The following is an 18,998-nucleotide window of genomic DNA, read 5'->3' as shown; positions in this document are numbered from 1 at the left end:
GGTAATGAAAATATTTTTAGCAATATTTACTGCAAAATAAATTTTTTAAGAGCTGGTTTATTAAAGAGGAACCACCAAGTTATTTATTTCTATTCTCACTGCATTTTAAGGACAAATAGTAATGATAAAGATACAACATACTTTTGGGAAATGACTGCTGAGTTATGAGACATGGACAACTCAGGGCTTAGGAGAAGACAATCAATTATTCAAGCTCATTGAAAAATTCATCAAGAGATTCTCAAGCTTGCAATAATATCCTGACAAATAAGTAGCATTCTGACTAAATGTATTAATTTCATCTATTTGTGACAATACTGGAGTATTTTAGACTTTGCTTCTCTTCATCAATTTACACAAAGTGATAAATAAAGCAAAGACCTTAATTACTAAAACAAGACTAGAAAACAAATTGAGTTTACCCAGCTTCCACATTAATAACACAGCACTTTATCCAGACAATCTCTAAAAACCTCTAAGCATGAAGACTGCACAACCTGTGTGAGCAACATTTTCCTCTGCTTACTATTCACAAAAATCTTGCTAAAATGCTGGAAAAATGACATCATGCATAGTCTACCCATTTAAGTTAAAACCGTTTAATAAATTTGCCTTTTAGATTCAAATTGTCAGCAGAAAGGGACAGCTGGTTCTGCCAAGGAAGGTAAGCTGGGAAATGAGTGTGAGAACAAGGCAGGTGGGAGCACTAAGTCAGGATTCTTCAGTGGCATGTCCAGGTCAGGGCTGGATCCAGAGACAGTGATCAGGGCTAGATGCAGTCCAGGAATTGCAAGTCTGTAGTGACAAGGCAAGTCCAAGACTAGGCTAGAAAGTCCAGCCACCAGGTCCAGGGCAGGATCAAGAAAGTACAAGATAGGCACACACATACCTGCTTACATAGCTGGGATACAACACAGGCAGTAAAGCATCAGATTAAAGCAGAACCAAACAGAAAGAAGGGCCAGGCCCCTTGCTCTGCTTTTCTCCCATCAGCTCCTCTCTCAGTCAAGGAGATGACCTTGAAGTCTGCCAGCTAAAGTCTGAGACAGGAGAGGCACTCAGGGTTCTGGCACAGATGAAGTGTAGAATGCAAAACCAAGTGTAAGATCAAGGCATTTGTTTTCAACCCATCCTTATTTTTTTTTTTTTCATATTTACATTCAAAATCAAAATATTAGCTTCCACGCCCAGGCACTTCATTTCTTTCCCCACGTTCATCAGCTATAGCAACTGACTAATGAAGAGTAGTATCCATTCCTATCAGTCTTGCTCATTCTGTACACTTAAGATTTCCACAGATCTACTTCCATAAAGTCTTGAAGGACCCTACAAAACTTTTTTGAAAGAACAGTGCCTCATTCATTAAATATGCTATCCTGAACAAGGCTATTTTTACTATCTTATTCAAAAGGCCATCACTTACAAGCCACACGCAGCAAGACAGAGTTACTGGCTTAATCATTATGTACTGTATTGTCTACCAAGATTTAATAAAGGCCCAGCAACATGGGCAAGTCTCATTTTCTTCATAATCACACCAAGACATGTGCAAAAAGTAGTTCTCCAAACCTCTCTCCTATTTCCAGATGGAAGTGTTCCACATTTCATTTATAATTCTCTTCTCCTGCATCATTTAGCTAGCACAGTTTAAATTTAGTATCCAATGTGAACAATTTAGTATCCAATGTGAACAAATTTCACTGGTTTTCAATTTTTGTATTTCAACCATAAGCCTGCTATTTTTTTGAATGCTACATTAGAGCTTTACACCTGTCTGGAAATTAAAACCCTAGTACCACTCTGAACCCAGTCAGTTTAATAGTGATAGCTCTAGTGACCACAAAACTTAAAGAAACAAAGTCAGGGAAGACATTTAAATCTATGCCCCCAGTACACATCATGCCTAATAATACAGTCGTGCTTCCTTCACATCTCTCCTCTAGAATTTTAGCATAGATATTGCTCACTCCTGAGGAAGTAAACAAGTGACAATCTGTTACCAAGACAAGCTGAAAAGAGGTCAATATGAAGGTGAGAATTTGATGGACTGCTCCAGCAGAAACAGCCCAGATGTGCTTCCTTAATATTTATTCAGTATCTCAGAACAAATCATACATGCTTTGTCTGAAACACAACCCTGTCCTACGTCAGTCCAAATGTAAGTACCCAGCACTGATGGTCATGGACAGGACAGGTAGTTGCTAAACCTGGGACACCTGAACTTTACTCAGTAAGCACAATGTCACTTCACTGGAAGGCACAAAAGTAAGGCGAGGATCTGGAAGCTGTCATCAAGAAAAGACCTTCCTGGTTTTCCCACAACATAAAGGAAAAAGATTAAATGGGTTATTCAAACAATTAATATCTGTTAATAAACCAGTATGGGTACATCCAGAGCTCCACCGTCCATCACTCTCTTAAGGAAAAGCTGGAAAATGTACACAACCATGCAGAATCATCTATAGCTTCACCTGAGTCACTTGTCTATGGTACTCTTGAGATATATAAAGACTTAACGCTTGAGTGCCTGCACTTGTCACAGGAGGTGTGAGTAAACAGGGAAAACTGCATTGCCATGAGAAGAGCCTGAAACACACCTCAAGGGGAGACATTACCTCCATGTGTTTGGGAGATGGGTGTCCCAGTGCCGGGGATAGGGGGTTTTTTTGTGCAGGTACACATTGGTAAAAGTTCACCTGTACTCTATCTGGTGTGGATCCTGCATCTATAGTTCAGTGACTGACAGTTAATTATCAATATACAGTTGTCAGTTAATTATGTGTTACTAATAAACCAAAGAAACATTTCAATCCTGATTTTAAGTTATACAGAGTTTTCCCTTTGCAACAAGTCGTTCATACCCCAGACAGAACTCAAAGGAAAGGGAAGGAGATACTTAAATATATTTTAAAAAAATCAATAATGAAGAATTCGGTTTTATATGTTGTTAGCTTTTTGATTTTCCCAGATAATGCAGATCAGAATGCCACATACTGAGAAAAACAGCATAAAAGAGGAACGAAATTACACATCATTTCTGGAAGAAGTTCCTTCAACCCTTGGAAACACCACCCCAGACTGGAAAAGCTATTCTCAGAATAAAATGAGAGAAATTTACAAATTAAAGAGAGAGCATTAATTAGATTTTGAGGCACCTTTGTAGCCTCTGTAATTTATGAACTATCAGCTCAGCCGTTCTACTTTTCAATGCTAATATTTTGTATATCAGATAACTGCTTTCAATTGTGAAATGCAAAAAAATAAGTCCGTGCTAGCTTTGTATGATTAGATTTGTTTCTTTCCATACCTTCAGAACAGTTTTTTCATCAGAGAATAAAAGAACAAGCTAACATCTAAAGACAGGTATTTTGGTCAAACTCTTAATCTCCATCCTAAAAAGGCATCTAATATGAAGGTACTTACAACAATTTTAAAAGAGAATCAAAAACTTGTTCTCTAAGGAGTGGGGGGAGGGATTGTGAAAGAAAATTCCATCTGTCAACTCTTAAAAGCACTTTTTTTACTAGTAGAATTGACTTCTCTATTTCTGAAACATTTCTAAGATATTCTGAAAATAGAAAAACAGAAAGAGAAATAAAGAGAGAAAATGGAGGAAATCCTTCCTGTTCTATTATAATTCATTTGTCATTTTAATCAGTCTTGGGCATGGTGAATACGCACACACCTTGATTTTTCAAGTGGAGAGACACACAAAAAAATTCTGGAAGACTGTTAGCATGTTCTTCCGAAACTGATACATTTTTAAAGGGTCCTGTGCTAAAATGACTTCTCAGAATTTTTGCTAAGCCATTGCTAAATTCAAAATAATCTTTTCAAAGCTGGAGCTTTGGGACATGTGATGGGACAAAAAAGGCAGCTTCTTATCTGGACCTGCTCTATTTCATACAAACCAGCATGGGAGACAACATGGGGGAAAAAGCTTTGCTGTGCTTCTAACAATAGTTTTGGTAAGTAACTATCACCCAGATCATTTTCCAGATCTTACAGTGATGGGAGATGCACAAAGACTCACCTAGAAGTCTGGCTCAAAACAAAGCAATGGAAAAATTCTCATTTACAAGGTTTGGATGCTGTGACTTAGCAACACGTTACATGGAAGAAATTCCCTTGTCAGAACTAATTTTTCAAATATCCTAAAGTTTATTGAAATCTGTATCATACTGGAAGTTATTATTTCCAAAGGAAGCACTTCTAGAAGAAATGTCAAAATTGCCAGCAGAGTGATGGGGCCTAGTCAGATGCTCTGAAACTGCAGGATATCCAAAACCACAATTTGTAGCCAAGTAAAATGGAAATCACTTCTTCTAGTCTTCTAAAAACAAAAAAAATCCTCAATTTCAAGGGTAGTTGTAACTGCAAAACATTAGTCATAAAAAAGGAAAGTCTTTCCAATAACACTAGTTTAAGACAACTAGAAAGCCAAAACAGATGTTACCAGATCCTGTTACGTTCTATTGGTCTTGCATAAATACATTTTTATTGGTGTAAGAAAAAACTCTTTGACACAGCAGAGTCAAATAGAAAGATGTATCAAGCTCTTGACAGCTCTAATAGCTTATTTCTAGAAAATGTTTACAGCTGCTTCAAAGTTCATGTAAATTTTTCCAGAAAATTTAGTACCACATTTTTGGCATCATTCAGAGTAGAAAAAATACATTTAACCTGCCATATTACACTTCCAAGTGTAAGTTCCAAGAACTTCTTCAAGAAGTTCTTATTTTCTATTGCATCACGCTGTACTGGCTGAAGATACATGGGCTACATCTATCTAACGCGCTTTCACCTCACAAGCACTTTTAAGCATCTCCTCAGGCAAACAAACGGATGCAGTCCAGGCTAGGAAGCTGGACAATCACGTGGACTAGAAACTGCTCAATTGTTGAGCTCACAGAGCTGCCATCAGCAGCTTGAAGCCCATCTGGAGGCCAATCACTAGTGATCAGCCACAAGGACTGACACTGGGGCTGATATTAACATCTTTATCAATGATGTGAGCAATGGGACCGAGAGTCCTCTCAGGAAGTTTGCACACAATACAGAAGAGTGGTTGATAAAGCAGATGGGTCTGCTGCCACTCAGAGGCACCTCGACAGGCTGAAGAAATGAAATGACAAAACATTCAGAAAGTGCACCAAAGGGAAATGTCAAATCCAGCACTTGAGGAGGAATAAAACCATGCCTTTGGTCACACCGGGAATCAATCATATGAAAAGCAGCTTGGAAGAGATCAGCCAGTCACTGTCCTTTTTGTGCAAAGACCAACAGCACCTGGGACTCCATTAGGGAGAGCCTTACTAGCTGTTTAAGAGAGATGCTCCATTCTCTCTGATAAGCAGTGGTGAGATCCTCATTTGGGTGCCTGGGTCCAATTCAGGGCTTGACACCACAAAAAATCCATGGGTGCACCAGAAAAAGTCCACTGAAGCACAACAGATGACGATGGGAACAAAGTACCTGTCATACAAGCAACTCTCTGGGTCTGTTTGCTCTCAAGAGGAGAAAGTCCAGCAGGGATCATAACAACGTGTATAAATACCTGATGAGGGGAAGTACACAAAATGTAGCCAGACTGTGACTTCTTTGGTTACCCAATAGTGACTAGCAAAGGGATAAAAAGCAACACACAGAAAGAGAAATACAAGAAGTTCTAATTAAAACTAGAAAAAGTTTTTTTTTTACTAGCTAGGGTGGTCAAGCCCTGGGATCATCTGCCCAGAGATCTTGCAGTCCTCACCCTTTCAGGTATTTAAAATAGGGAATGGACACAGTTCAGACCAACCTGGTCTGTTTGACCTGCTGTTTCATGGGGTCCGCTTGGATTGAATGATCTCCGGAGACGTCTTCCAACTTCAACTCACCAGTAATTTCAGAGTTCTGTGAAATTCTCGGCCAAGCGTACCAAGAATTCAGCACCTCTGAAAACATTTATGAACCATTTGCTGCTTTATGAAAACATCTGAACCATTCTTTATTAGTCTCTTTTCCATAACTGGGATTTTCTTGCCAGCCTCCCCACCATTAAATTTCTGGCAGCTGTTTTAATTTGGTACCTCAGTACAGAGGGCTCCATCTTCGGCATTTTGCCAACTGCACCAAGGAGTGCTCTCAGAAGGCTATAATCAAAGCTGACTGCCTGAACAGTAACATTCAAAACATGCAAAAGCCATTCAACCAAGACATGCTATGCCCCCTGAACAGGAAAAGTGGGTAGGAAGGGATGAATCATATGATCTTACCTGCATTAGCAATTCCCTATCTGAACATACACTCTCAATCAAGCCAATCCTCAGTCTGCAGTTACCGGATCAGAAACAGAGTAGGAAGTACCCTAAGCTTGACCAGAGTTTTAACTTTCCCAGCCATGCCTCAGAGGTAAAGTCAACACAGGTCCCACACTGAAATTTTGCAAACCCCACCTCTTAAACCTGATTCCCAACTTAACAAATGCCCTCTTTAGACAGCCTGCTATGGTAAGGTTCCAACAATACTAGAAGCAGAAAGAACCTCTCCAGCTTCAATGCAAAGTAAAGTTTTGTGGAATTGCAACCTTATTTGCAGTGCAGAGAACTATGTTATTGAAACTAGTAAGGCTCCTCAGGAAAAAAGGTATCATTTGATATAATAAGAAAGAAGATTAGTTCTGGTTCTCATAAGAGGTATTACATGCCACAGAACTTTCCTTCAGTCTTAAACAGTATGTAGCCTACTGTAACCCTCAAGAACCAGTGACAAAAGCCACCTGCCTTTTACTGGTATTAATCAATTCAGACAACATTTTTAAATTAATTATCACCTGAAAAGTACTCACAAGGCCCATTAACAGACCAAAATCATCCTGGTATAGGTTCCTGATCCTTGTAACAATTTTGGAAATCTACACTGAGGATAAGACACTAAGGTATGCATCTTTCCCTGATTCTGAAAATGAAACATTAGTAAAACATTTAGAAACTAAACCCTTCTGAGAACTCAGTAAACTTTCCACTGTACAAATATTACAGTTTCCACTGTAGTATTTAATTAGCATTTTATTTACAATGGACAATATTTTTTTGAAAAACTACTCCCTTTCCCTCCTAAGCAGCAGAGAGAGCATTCAGCTTACCTGAAAATAGAAGAAAGCTTGGCCAAACCAGTAGTGCATGATAGTAATCTGTGCTGCATCAAATTTCAAAGGTCTCCAAATATATTTTGTCATCATTGTCTGAATCAGCAGACAAAACACCAAGACTGGTAAATTGTGAGGTCTAAATAGAAGAGCTGCTAGTAGAACCAATCCGCTATATACTTCCCATAATCCTGTGCTCTTCATGCTGGAGTCTGTAGAAATAACCTGTGACTTTAGTAAATCTTTAGTGCCAGTGAAGACTATGCCAAGAACAAAGACATAAACAAAACGAGCTTCAGTAATCCCCCTAAAGAGAAAATAAAGTTGAAAAAAAAAATTAATAAATAAATAAAACAGCAAAATTAGTTACTTACTAATATCTATTTCAGAGTCTTTCAAGAGAAGTCAAAACCAACCAGTTCTGCCTAACAGGTTAAAATCCAAGGCTAGTATTTTTCAAATCCCTAAGCAATTCCATTACCAAAAAAAAAAAAAAAAAGTTTTAAGTTGTAAGTGTAATTAGCAGTTACATTATCTTCAAACCACCTATAAATTCATTTGCCTCTTCATTTCCAGTGAAAGCAAGCTTCTGAAGGAAACACAACACATTGCCCAAAAAAGCTGACAAGAACAAGGACCAGTAAGCTTAAACACTGTGACCTGCTATTCCAGAAGTGCAAGGTCTGAGAAACTAAGACTGAAATGGACTACAGCAAGTTACCTGGTCCAATCTTCCTGCTCAAGGCTCAAGCAGGGTCATCCTAGAGCATATTGCACAGGATTGTGTTCAGACAGTTCTTGAGTATCACCTGTGAGGGAGACTCCACAACATCTCCATGCAATCTCTTCCAGTGCCTGGTCACCCTCACAGTAAAGAAGTTCTTCCTCATATTCAGGTGGAACTTCCTGTGCACCAGTTTCTGCCCATTGTCTCTTGTCCTATTGCTTGGCACTACCAAGAAGAGCCTGGATCCATCCTCTGACACCCTTCCTTCAGAGACATTGCTGAGGTTGTCTGTCAGTCGTTCTCTTCTCAAGGCTGAACAGGCCCAGCTCCCTCAGCCCTTCCTCATAAAAGAGATGCTCCAGTCCCTTAACCACTTTCAGAGTCCAGCTCTGGACTCACTCTAGGACCTCCATGTCTCTCTTGTACTGAGGAGCCCAGACCTGGACACAGCACTCCAGATGTGCCTCACCAGGGCTGAGTAGAGGGTCAGGATCACCTCCCTCAACCTCCTGGCAATGCTATTCCTATTCCCCAGGATCCCATTGGCCTTCTTGGCCCCCAGGACACTGTTGGCTCACAGACAGCTTGCTGTCCACCAGGACCCCCGGGTCCTTCTCCCCAGAGCTGCTTTCCAGCAGGTCAGCCCCAGCCTGTGCTGGTGCCTGAGATTATTCCTCCCCAGGTGCAGGACTCTGCACTTGCCTTTGTTGAACTTTGGACACTTCTCTGCCCAACTCTCCAGCCTGTCGAGGTCCTTCTGAAGAGCTGCACAGATCTGCCATTCAGCCAGGACCTCAGTGTCCACTCATCCAGTCCACACTTCTTGAGTTTGTCTGTAAGAGTATTGTGAGAGAGCGTTCAATTCCCTGCTGAAGTCAAGGCAGACAACCGCTGCTTTCCCCTTGTTCATCCTGGTATTTGTTGCATTGCAGAAGGCAGTCAGGTTGGTCAAGCATGATTTCCCTTTAGTGAATCCAGGCTGACTACTCCTGATCATGTTCTTGTCATTCATGTGGATAGAGCTGGCCTCATTTCAGAATGAGGTGCTCCATCACCTTTCCAGGGACTGCGGTAAGGCTGACTTGCTGGTAGTTTTCTGGATCCTCCTTCATGCCCTTTTTGAAGATGGGGGTGACATTTTCTTTCTTCCAGTCCTGAGGCATCTCTCCTGATTGCCATGACCTTTCAAAGATGATCGTTAAAAGCCTCACTGTGTCCGTCAGCTCCCTTAGCACCTGTGGATGCTTTCTATCAGGACCCATGAGTTTGTGGATGTCAGGTTTGCCTACACGTTCTCTAACCTAAGCCTCCTTGACCAAGGGAAAGTCTTTCTTTCAACATTCTTTTACCATGGTCTCCTGGGTCAGAGATCCCTGGCTGGTCTTGTCAGCGAAGATGACTACAAAGAAGGCATTCAGTAATTCTGATTTCTCTACATTCTCTGTTACAGGGGCCCCTGCTCCAACTAGTAAAGTGCCCACACTATCCCTGGTTTTTCTTTTGTTTTTCACGTATTTGAAAAAGCCCTTTTTGTTCTCTTTGACGTCCTTGGCCAGTTTTAGTTCCAGATGAGCCTTGGACTTCCTTGTCTCATTTCTACCTTCTCTGACAACCTCTCTATACTCATTCCAAGTGGTCTGACCCTGCTTTCACCTCCTGTGTATTTCCTGCTTACACTTCAGCAACGTCAGGAGTTCCTTGATCATCCACACAGGTCTCTTACCCTATTTCCCCAATTTCTTGCTCATCAGGATGTGTCATTCTTAAGCCTGGAGGACATAACCCTTGAATATCAACCAACTCACTTGGGCCTCTCTTCCTGGCATGGCCTGTTCCCATGGGATACTTCCAAGAAGATCTCTAAAGAGGCTAACATTAGCTCTCTGGAAGTCCATGATTGCTTGTTGCCCTGCTTCCTCTTTGCCCAACACTGAACTCCACAATCTCATGATCACTACAGCTAAGGCTGCCCCCAACTTTCACATCTCCAACAAGGCCTCCCCTGTTTGTTGTTAGGAAGTTGAGCAGCACACCATTCCTTGTGGGATCCTCCACTACCTGTGTCAGAATGTTGCCATCAGTGCTTTCCAGAAACCTCCTGCACTGTTTGTGCTTTGTTGTGTTGCTTATCCAGCAGATGTCAGGGTAGTTAAAGTCCCCCACAAGAACCTGTGACTTTGAGGCTGCTTCAAGCTGCCTGCAGAAATCCTCATCCACTTCTTCCTGATAAGGTGGCCTGTAGCAAACACCCACAACAAAATCATCCTAGTCTGCTTTTTTATCCTGACCCATAAGCTCTCGATCATCTCAACATCCACCCCAGATAGAGCTTGATATATTCCAAGTGTTTCCTCACAGAGAGGGAAGCTCCACCAATGCACCTTCCTGGTCTCTTTGATAAGCAACGTGCGGCCCCTCATGACAATATTTCAGTTGTGCAAGGTACCCCACAATGTCTTTGTAACCTTATCTCTGCCAAGCCTATGTCCACAACTGCCTTCAAACCTAGTTTAAAGCTCTCTCAATGAGCCCTGCTAAATCCTGAGCTAAGATTGCCTCCTTAAGGCAGGTGGACCCCATTTATCATCAGCAGGCTAGGCATCTTATAAACTGACCTGCGGTAAAAACCTTCAGAACTCTGCTGGTAATACCAGTTTCAAAGCCAGGTGTTCATCTGCCTGGTTTTCCGGTTTCTTGCTCCATCAACCCCTGAAACTGGCAGGATAGAAGAGAACACAACTGGTGCTCCAGAGCCCTTGACCAGCTGTCCCCAAGCCCCTGAGGTCCCTTTTGATCATCTGCATCCTTGTTGTTTGGACTTGGACCTTACCCACCTGGAAAACCAGCAGTGGCTAATCATCAGTGGGCTGTAGCAGGCTGGGAAGTTTCTTGGTGATGTCCCTTACCCAGGCCCCAGAGAGGCAACACACCTCCCTACGGATTGGATCCCGCTGGCACATCAGGCCCTCCATTCCTCTCAAAAGGGAGTCACCAATGACTACTCTTCTTTTTTGTAGCTGAGGAGGCTGTGATGTGGGGGGTAAGCTGCTCTGCCATAGGCAGCCTCATCAACCCGGATGGACTGTCACCCACATTCTCATTTCTCCGGTCCTCATTTCCCTGGTTCTCAGATTCCAGGGCCTCATATCTATTGCATATGGGCACTTGAGGAGGTGAGAGAGGTCAGGAGGGGTTTCACCTGCCACCCAAAGCAGAAACGCATTTTCACTCCCCTCCACCCCGAGGGTCTTTTCCTTCTGGCTGGTGGTGAGAGGATGGGGGGTCCATTGCTTCTTGCGAATTGGATGTCAGGTCTGTTTGTCTGAGGCACGGCAGAGTGCGCCTCCACCAGCCAATCTCTTATTACCAGTCTTCCCTACACGTGAGTCATGAGTGAACATGGTCTCCTACATAGTTAATATAATTCACTCAGAAGTGAGGATTCCTGAGTCATCTGCACTCAGCAATATGTAGAGGATTAGACCAGGACTCTAAAAATAGTAAAAGCATAGTTATACTCACGTAACCAATGTAACTAACTGACCACAAAAAGATGCCACTAGTCAGAATTTCTAAAAGTAAGTTTTATAAATAAATAATAATTAAAGTTAATTTTTTTTTTCAGTCTTAGAAAGGTCACGATCCTTCTCAACCAATTACTAAAAAATAAGCATGAATTTAATCTTTCTTTTCAAATACAGGAAAGAAAAAGCAAGAGGAGAAATAATAAACACGAGCATTTACATATTCAATTTTCTTTTTGCATGTACAGAACCAAGAAAAAAGGCAAAACCATGACACAACAGTAATGTGGTTTTCCTAAACCTGAACACAGTGCACTGTTTTGCTGTTTACCCTTCAACGGTTCAAAATTATACTTAACAGCCTATGCAAAAGGGCTTTACTATTTTATTCCCTTACATAGCAACCTTTTGTAAAAACCCTGTAATGACCATTGCATTTTTCCTTTAGGGAAGAAAAATAAAGGTAAAAGCCAGTAAAGTTTAGAGAATTCCTGTGTTTCTGGCTAATGCAGAAATTCAGTGCCCCTTTTCAGTGTCTCTGGTAAGTCTGATGTCATTATTACCACATATTTACTTAAGAAGTAAAACTTTAGGAAACAGCTTGGGGTATTTCCCTATTCAGTAAGTTGAGCGAAAACTGGAATTAACCAGTTGATGGTGAATTCAAACTAGAAAAAGTATCCCTCAGCAAACACACTACTATTATTTTGTTTGTTTTAGTACACCACATACTCATCTTTTTATTTGTACAGACTACATCTTTTTTAAAAAATAACTCTGAGGTAAAAAGAAGGCCAAATCACTTCTTCACATTTTTTAATTTACAGGTTTTCTTAGTGTAAGCCACAGAAAACACAACTCTTAAGAACTCTTAAAATGCCTCTTCTCCCTCATCCACCTCCCAGCAGTTGTCACATTCAGAGAAAATCTTCAGAGAGGGAGCAAAGTTTGAGAGCAAAGATTCTCCATCTTAGAGAAGAATGCACTCACTATGCATGGAAAACGCAGTGGCTGCCTACAGCTTTTTCTCATATTACACAAAACTACCTCTACCTTGCACCTGGATCTGGAGCTATTCCAGATCATGAAGACACTAAAGATACCTCTAAACCTATTTAAAGGAAAGTTCTGTGGTTTTGGGGGGCATTTTAAACAGGCTTTTAACACACATATCACATCAACCATCTAAAAAAGATAAGCTAGTATCACTGTGTCAACATGTCACCTATCAATCTACTAAGATTTGCCTACCATCTCTGTTGACTAAGACTGGGAGCCTTGCTGAAGATAATGTTTGATGAGTCAGTGATCTTGGGCAAACCATGTCTCCTTATCAGGACTTGTACTTTACTCCTGAGAAGCCCACATGTTAGCACATGAGTGGCCACTGACAGGGAGCATGCTGGAAGCCCTAAGCCAGCCTGTGTTGTGCACTGGTAGGTGTTACGGCAGAGACAATGTTCTGATCCGGCAGGCATAGACACATGAGTTCATTTTGGAATGTTTGCTGGTTCGTTTTTATGTGAAATAAAAGGCACCATGGTATGGGAGGGAAGCAGAACCTCTCTTCAAATGGGACCCATGTGCCACAGTGTGCCATGGGAAGGCTCACTTGGGGTTTATATAGAGCTCTGACATAACTTAAGTAAATCACTGTATTCGTTACTTATTTAATGATAGAAATAATACAAAAAGCTTTGTATCTTGTAATAATTGAGATTAATATGCTGACTATAGAATGAGCAAGTTTCAAGTAAATGTTTGACTTCAGTATTTAAGTACAGCATTTATTTCTCTTATTGCATTTTATTTGTGGCTCAATTTCTGTATTTAATGTTCTGTCCCATGCTGAAAAGACAGTATTATTCTCCAAGGATTTTACTCAAACACAAAGCAAAACTAGAGATCACACTCAAAAATCAGGCATGTTTCAAGCATAGACCCAAATCCTGCACACTAAGTAAAGATTTCTCATGCAGCATAACTAACACACAAAGTTAACTTAATTCTAGTTGTATACTTGTGTTATCTTCAGTATTTGGAGAGACAGAATGTATGTAAATATATCCAGATACACATACAAACAAATATTTCTTCTAAAAATGCCATGTTAGCAAACCTGATCTTCTTTATGTCCTAAGATCTTACCCTGCAGGCCTTTTTCCATCTCTACACATCTTGTGAATCTCTGGCCTCTGACTAAGAAGCTCCAACAGAAACCATTTGTATTGATATAAAATTCAAAACAAGTGTGAGAGAAAGTTTATTACATCCAGAAGACAATGGTTTCAACAGCTTCTCTTCCATAATCTCCTACTTCTCATCAAATTTTCCAACTGACTCTGGAAGTTTTCCACAACTCTTTGACATTTAAGTAAACCTTGGGGCTGCAGAGCCAGGTGTAAAGCCACTTATCTACATTCCAGAAGTAGTCATTGGTGAAAGAGTTAATAACTTCCTTACAGTTACTGACTAGTTCTTTAGGAAACTTAACATCAAACCAAAAATCCTAGTATGCACTGTGCTGCACAGGCGAAACCTTGAGAAGCACATGGTTACATCTTGAAAGCCCATGTTATAGAATACTCAACGGCAAAAGCAAGGTATGGAAAAGCAGCTCTCTGAACTACTGCCTAAGCACTTTTGAAACTAAGAAATAGCTAAATGAGCTTGGTTTGCGCTCTGCTAGATGTGGCAAGTCCATCTAAAACAACAAGATATGGCACAGTTTCTTTGTAGCAAAAACATAGGGTATAAATACTAGATTTTCCTCATATTAATTCTTATCTGACTAGCTTCCCATCTGTCGCAGTCAAAAGACACTTCATGGGGCTCAAAATTAGGCACACATCACAAAAATTCAGTGCTGGTCACCTACAAACTACAGTTCTATTCGTAAGAATGTAATTCCAACCTAGAACATCCCATCCACCTCATCCCCTGATAGACAAAGTGTTCAACACCTCACTAGAAACAGTTACTTATCTGTTGATTAACTTACTTGGAAATATCTCTGCCACCATGTTGCCATGGAAATATGACATTTCCAATAGCTGCCCGGTAACTGTAGACTCCCAGGAGCCCGAGTGCCATAGCAATTTTTGAAACTAGGGAGCATCTTCTTTGAACCAGAAAGAAGATCATAAGTAGGGAGACTGCAGCCAGGAAGGAGAGTTCAGATTTATGTTCAGAGCTGGGAAAAAAAACAAACAAAAAAAACCTTTTTAAAACAGTAATTAGTGCCAAACGCATTTGATAGAGGCTTAGCTACAGCACTGTATTAAATAAACCGTATTAATTGATGCAGCACCAAATTAATCACTGCAGTGGTACCTGTTATGAACTTTCTAAGAGGTATGGTAAAATATTTTAGTATTTTTAGAAAAGCAGTTTTATTAATGAGGTTTTCTATTCAAGCATGCATATTTAAAAGTGTAATTATTGTGTTCCACCATATGCCAGTTATTTTGTTAATTATATAAAAACTGAGCTGCATATTGCATAATGGAAAAGGGTCTACTGCTTTTAAACTAGGGGTTTGTTATTTATACATTTTTTAAAGTGTGTTTTGCTTATACTACAGCATTTCATTTTCTAGCACAACAGAAAAGATTTTTGCACTACAGCATTAGAACTATTCTGTCTTTTGAAATAACTGCATATGTATTTGTTTAATTTTAGACACATTAGCTACCCTACTACCTATAGAACACACTACCTACCCAAAATGACCAAAAATATACTTACATAGTTTAAAACACACACACACAAACTCATTAGCACAATATGATTCCCTTATGCAACTATGGCACCTTGTACTGTGTCAATACATACAAGAGACAAGACACAAAATTTGCATCATTGGCAGAGAAGATTACAGATACAGTTTGTTTGTTTGTTCCCCTGCATCCTAAATAGGCAACACTCGTTCCAGAATCAAGGGCATTTCACTGAGCATGCTGCCAGTGTTACGTATTTAAATCTTCAGGAATATGAATTAGCACTGCAAAACGTAAGGGGTAAGGTAAAGAACTGCAACCATCCCCTAACATGTAGTTTCAGTAAGCCTACTGTAGTGCAAGAATTGCCAAGCCATGCCTCCTGAAAATACTCCCAGTATCCCAAATGGTATAAAACCACTAATTTTGTTACATTTGCTTTGAGTTAAGAACATCATGTAGATTTTGAGAGCTAAGGGCTCCATCTTCTGTTTTCCACAAATCCCATGATAAAAGATCACTAACTTCAGGAAACTAACACTGTGCCTGGGCTGTTACCTGCATTGAATCTAATCACACCAAATTCCAATTTTATCGCTGATTTAATAAAAATTACTGTACTTCAAACAGGTTTGCTTTCCTATTCCCTAGTATACACTTTATCAGGAGCTTGATCAATATATGTTCCAAAAGTTACAGAGGAAAGGTTGTAGGGCAGATAAATTGTCACATCAGTTCTGCATGCAGGACCCAGTCACGTAGTTCGTACACCTTAACAAGATTCCCAAGAGATGCACTGCTCTCTGAAAGCCAGGGGTGAAAAGTGAGAGGAATAAGATCTAGAATGCTATGAGACAGAAAATATAGTCTTGATGTTTCTCCTCACAATTGTTATTCCTCTACAGAAGGAGACAGCAGCAGCAGTGAATAGATTCCTGCAGCAAGCTGCGGAGGTAACTCAAGCACCACCTCCTTTATGATCAAAACATAATTAACTAATCTAGTAGACACTAAACCTTTCAAATGAGCATTACAGAAAATTTTAAGTCTTCAGGTCATATTCTCCTTGGCTATTCATTGTGTGAGAGCAAGACAAATCAGGGTTAAATAACAGTACATCCTCATCATCATCATCTTTGTCTCTTTATCTAAAAAATTCAATACACATTGAGTTTGCATACTTGACCCCTAGCACAGGGACTAATATACATCTCATGTCCAGGTTTTCTGGTAACAGTCCTCCATGATCTCCATTTGGAATTTTTTTGAGCCATACAAATTTGTTTAAAAAACCCCTACCTGAGTGTTTCATAGCATTTGCTGAAGAAACAAGAAATGGATTTACAGCAAGTGAAGTCAGGTCAGCACAAATCACCTACAGTTTCAAAGTTTTCCAAACAAGGTTCTGACACTTAGGCAGCTAAAAGCATATGTAATTAGCATATATTTTGAAAGGAGATGGTAGCTGCTGAACACAGAGTCCAGTCATTTAGCAAAGTTCTAAATGATTTTGATAGTCTGCTCACAAACACATGCACAAACAAGCTACTCTGATCTCAGCTGCAATGTAGTGGGTTTTGCACAAACCACAAAATTGAAAGTGAAGAACCAATAATTTCCTGAAAGAAAACCTGTTGAGAAGTGAAGGAAAAAAGATAACTTGGCTCTATCTTCCTACTGTAAGAGCTTGTGGTCTACATTCATACTTCTGGTAACAGAATGAAGGTTGAAGACATTTTCTTCCACTGCTTGGACTTCACCTCATTACTGTAAATACAAGTAGAGTGAAAGGCATTACAAATGTGCATGATTAGTAACTTAGGTATATATGGCCTTTTTTAATTGTTTCTTTCATTTTACAACTGGATACATAGAAGTCACAAGGTGTGCTAGCTTTGAGGGGAAGGGCATTTGGGGATGGTTAAGTACATTAGTAAAAGAAAACATTATCATCTTCCCATGCTGATGCTTCTTGTCACTTCTCTTCAAGCTGACACTGCCATGTAGCAGCTCTGACAGCTTTCCAGTATTGGCACTGACCAAGATTAACAGCCAAATAAAGCTGAGTACCAACCAATAAAAAAGAAAACCTGATTTCCAGTCAGATTTAGATTGAATGTTTTCTTCCACTTCATCTACTGTCTGATTTTCTTTTGCTCTTTTTCCCAACAAAGTATTTTTCAGGTTTCAAAGTCTGTCTGCAAATAACAAAAAAACACTTTCCTTATTTCACCACTGCTGAATACATTCCTAGTAGCCAATTTCAACACACTATAGGTAGATTGATTTTCTGTGTTTTGATGCTTACATCAAACAGGAAAACCTGAACAACAGGGCCTCTGTCTCAAATGTTGAGCCTCTTAAGCATTGTCTAGTTAAGCAAAATACTAGTCTGAGCATGAACACAGATGTCCAAAAGATCAATACAGGGGAATAAAAAAAGAGGCCCATTTGTTCATTAGTTTGTCTTTGAGACAAGGCTGGCTAGAAAAGGCCTGAGTAGCCTGAACTCAAACTAACAAGGGCTAAGTAAGGGCTAATGATCTAAGTAAGGTTCTAAATTCTTATTAGCAAAAAACATGCTATTAAGACATAACTATGCCAATTAAGCTAATACTAAAAATAGAGTAACTATCAACCTTATAGACTAGCAAAGCACTTTGGGAAGAGGAGTAAGTGCTATATGCAACTCAGTTTATCACCAACTTTCAATTCATGCTACAAGGAAAACACATCATCTCAATCCTGATCAAATCACTAGGGAAACAGACATTTCTACAACCCTGTTATTGTGTGAAGGAAAAGGAACACAGATGTTAAAACCCGCAACCAAAGAAAATGCAAGCAAGCTGGCCAAATAGGAGTTCCCAGACACTTTACAGACAACAGGATGTGTAAAGATTTAGTTGCATCATTGACTAATCTTTCTAAAGCTTGTTCAGTGAGCCATAACAGAGACAAGAACTCAACTACATCCCATTACTCAAGTCCAAAAACTGTAATACTTCAAATACTACTCATCTTTTAACCCTATATTACAACTGAAGTATCTGTCAGCATGGAGACATACATAATATTCTCCTGTTAGGCTGAAAACTGCTCCATTGTTTTAAATCAGGATGTAGCTCCACAGCAGCATGAGCCAACCTGTGCCAGGCCTGCCAGGGTTCCATTCTTTCACCTGCTCTTTAGGCACAGCAGAAGTAGTTACACCTGTCCTGGGTTGAGGTGTATTCTATTACCATCCTCATGAGCTGTTGAAATCAGGTGGGGCAGTGTTTCCTTGCCTCCTCCCCCCAGACTATCTTTCTGTTAATGGCCCATCATTGTCCTGCCCCATGACTCGGAGATAACTCCCTCCGGACTATCTTCTGCTAATGAGCCTAATCAACACTTGGCCTCATGACTCATTATCCCATTGTGAGATGCTCCACCCAGAGGGAGGAACCAAGCATCCCATCATGGATATAATCTGAGACTCTGAACACCAGAGGGAACCCTTTCTACTGGATTTCCAGAGGACAGGAGCTACACAGCCACCACTGGACCGTCTGAGGAAGAGCAGACCCTTTTTTCTACAGGATCACTGCTTCAGAGGACTGCAGGCACCATTCTACCAGACTGCTACCACCACCCTGCCTAACAGGGACTCAGGTTGTATCTTGACTCTGTCAGTTTGAACCAGTGTTTTCTTTTAGTTTTTTTTCCTTTTTTTTAATTTCCCCATTAAACTGTTATTCTGACTTGGTGCCTCCCACTGGTTTGTTTTCAAACTAGTACACACCAATGAAAGGGAGAAGGCAGAACTGTGATAGTCCTAATCACACATCCTCTTATCCTGCCATGGCACAACACTCTGGACTGTTGCATAATCTTTTTAAGCCTCCCAAAGTACAAGG

General features: G+C 40.3%; 1 protein-coding gene across 2 annotated transcripts in view; it reads right to left on the bottom strand.

The window, feature by feature from the left end:
• PIGG (phosphatidylinositol glycan anchor biosynthesis class G (EMM blood group)) overlaps positions 1-18,998 on the bottom strand; it is an 85,875-nt gene that overhangs the window by 32,363 nt on the left and 34,514 nt on the right. Inside the window, exons 10-11 of one of the 2 annotated variants that reach the window (XM_069001450.1) lie at positions 14,382-14,573; positions 7,127-7,436 (exon numbers count right to left, since the gene is read on the bottom strand). In XM_069001450.1, coding sequence (XP_068857551.1) covers positions 7,127-7,436; positions 14,382-14,573 — 502 coding nt within the window. The remainder of the gene's footprint in view (positions 1-7,126; positions 7,437-14,381; positions 14,574-18,998) is intronic. The other variant, XM_069001451.1, reaches the window with a different exon arrangement.

This window comes from Aphelocoma coerulescens, assembly GCF_041296385.1.
Source record: "Aphelocoma coerulescens isolate FSJ_1873_10779 chromosome Z unlocalized genomic scaffold, UR_Acoe_1.0 ChrZ, whole genome shotgun sequence".
NCBI classification, from domain to species: Eukaryota; Metazoa; Chordata; class Aves; order Passeriformes; family Corvidae; genus Aphelocoma; species Aphelocoma coerulescens.
This window is presented reverse-complemented; position numbering and strand designations above follow the sequence as displayed.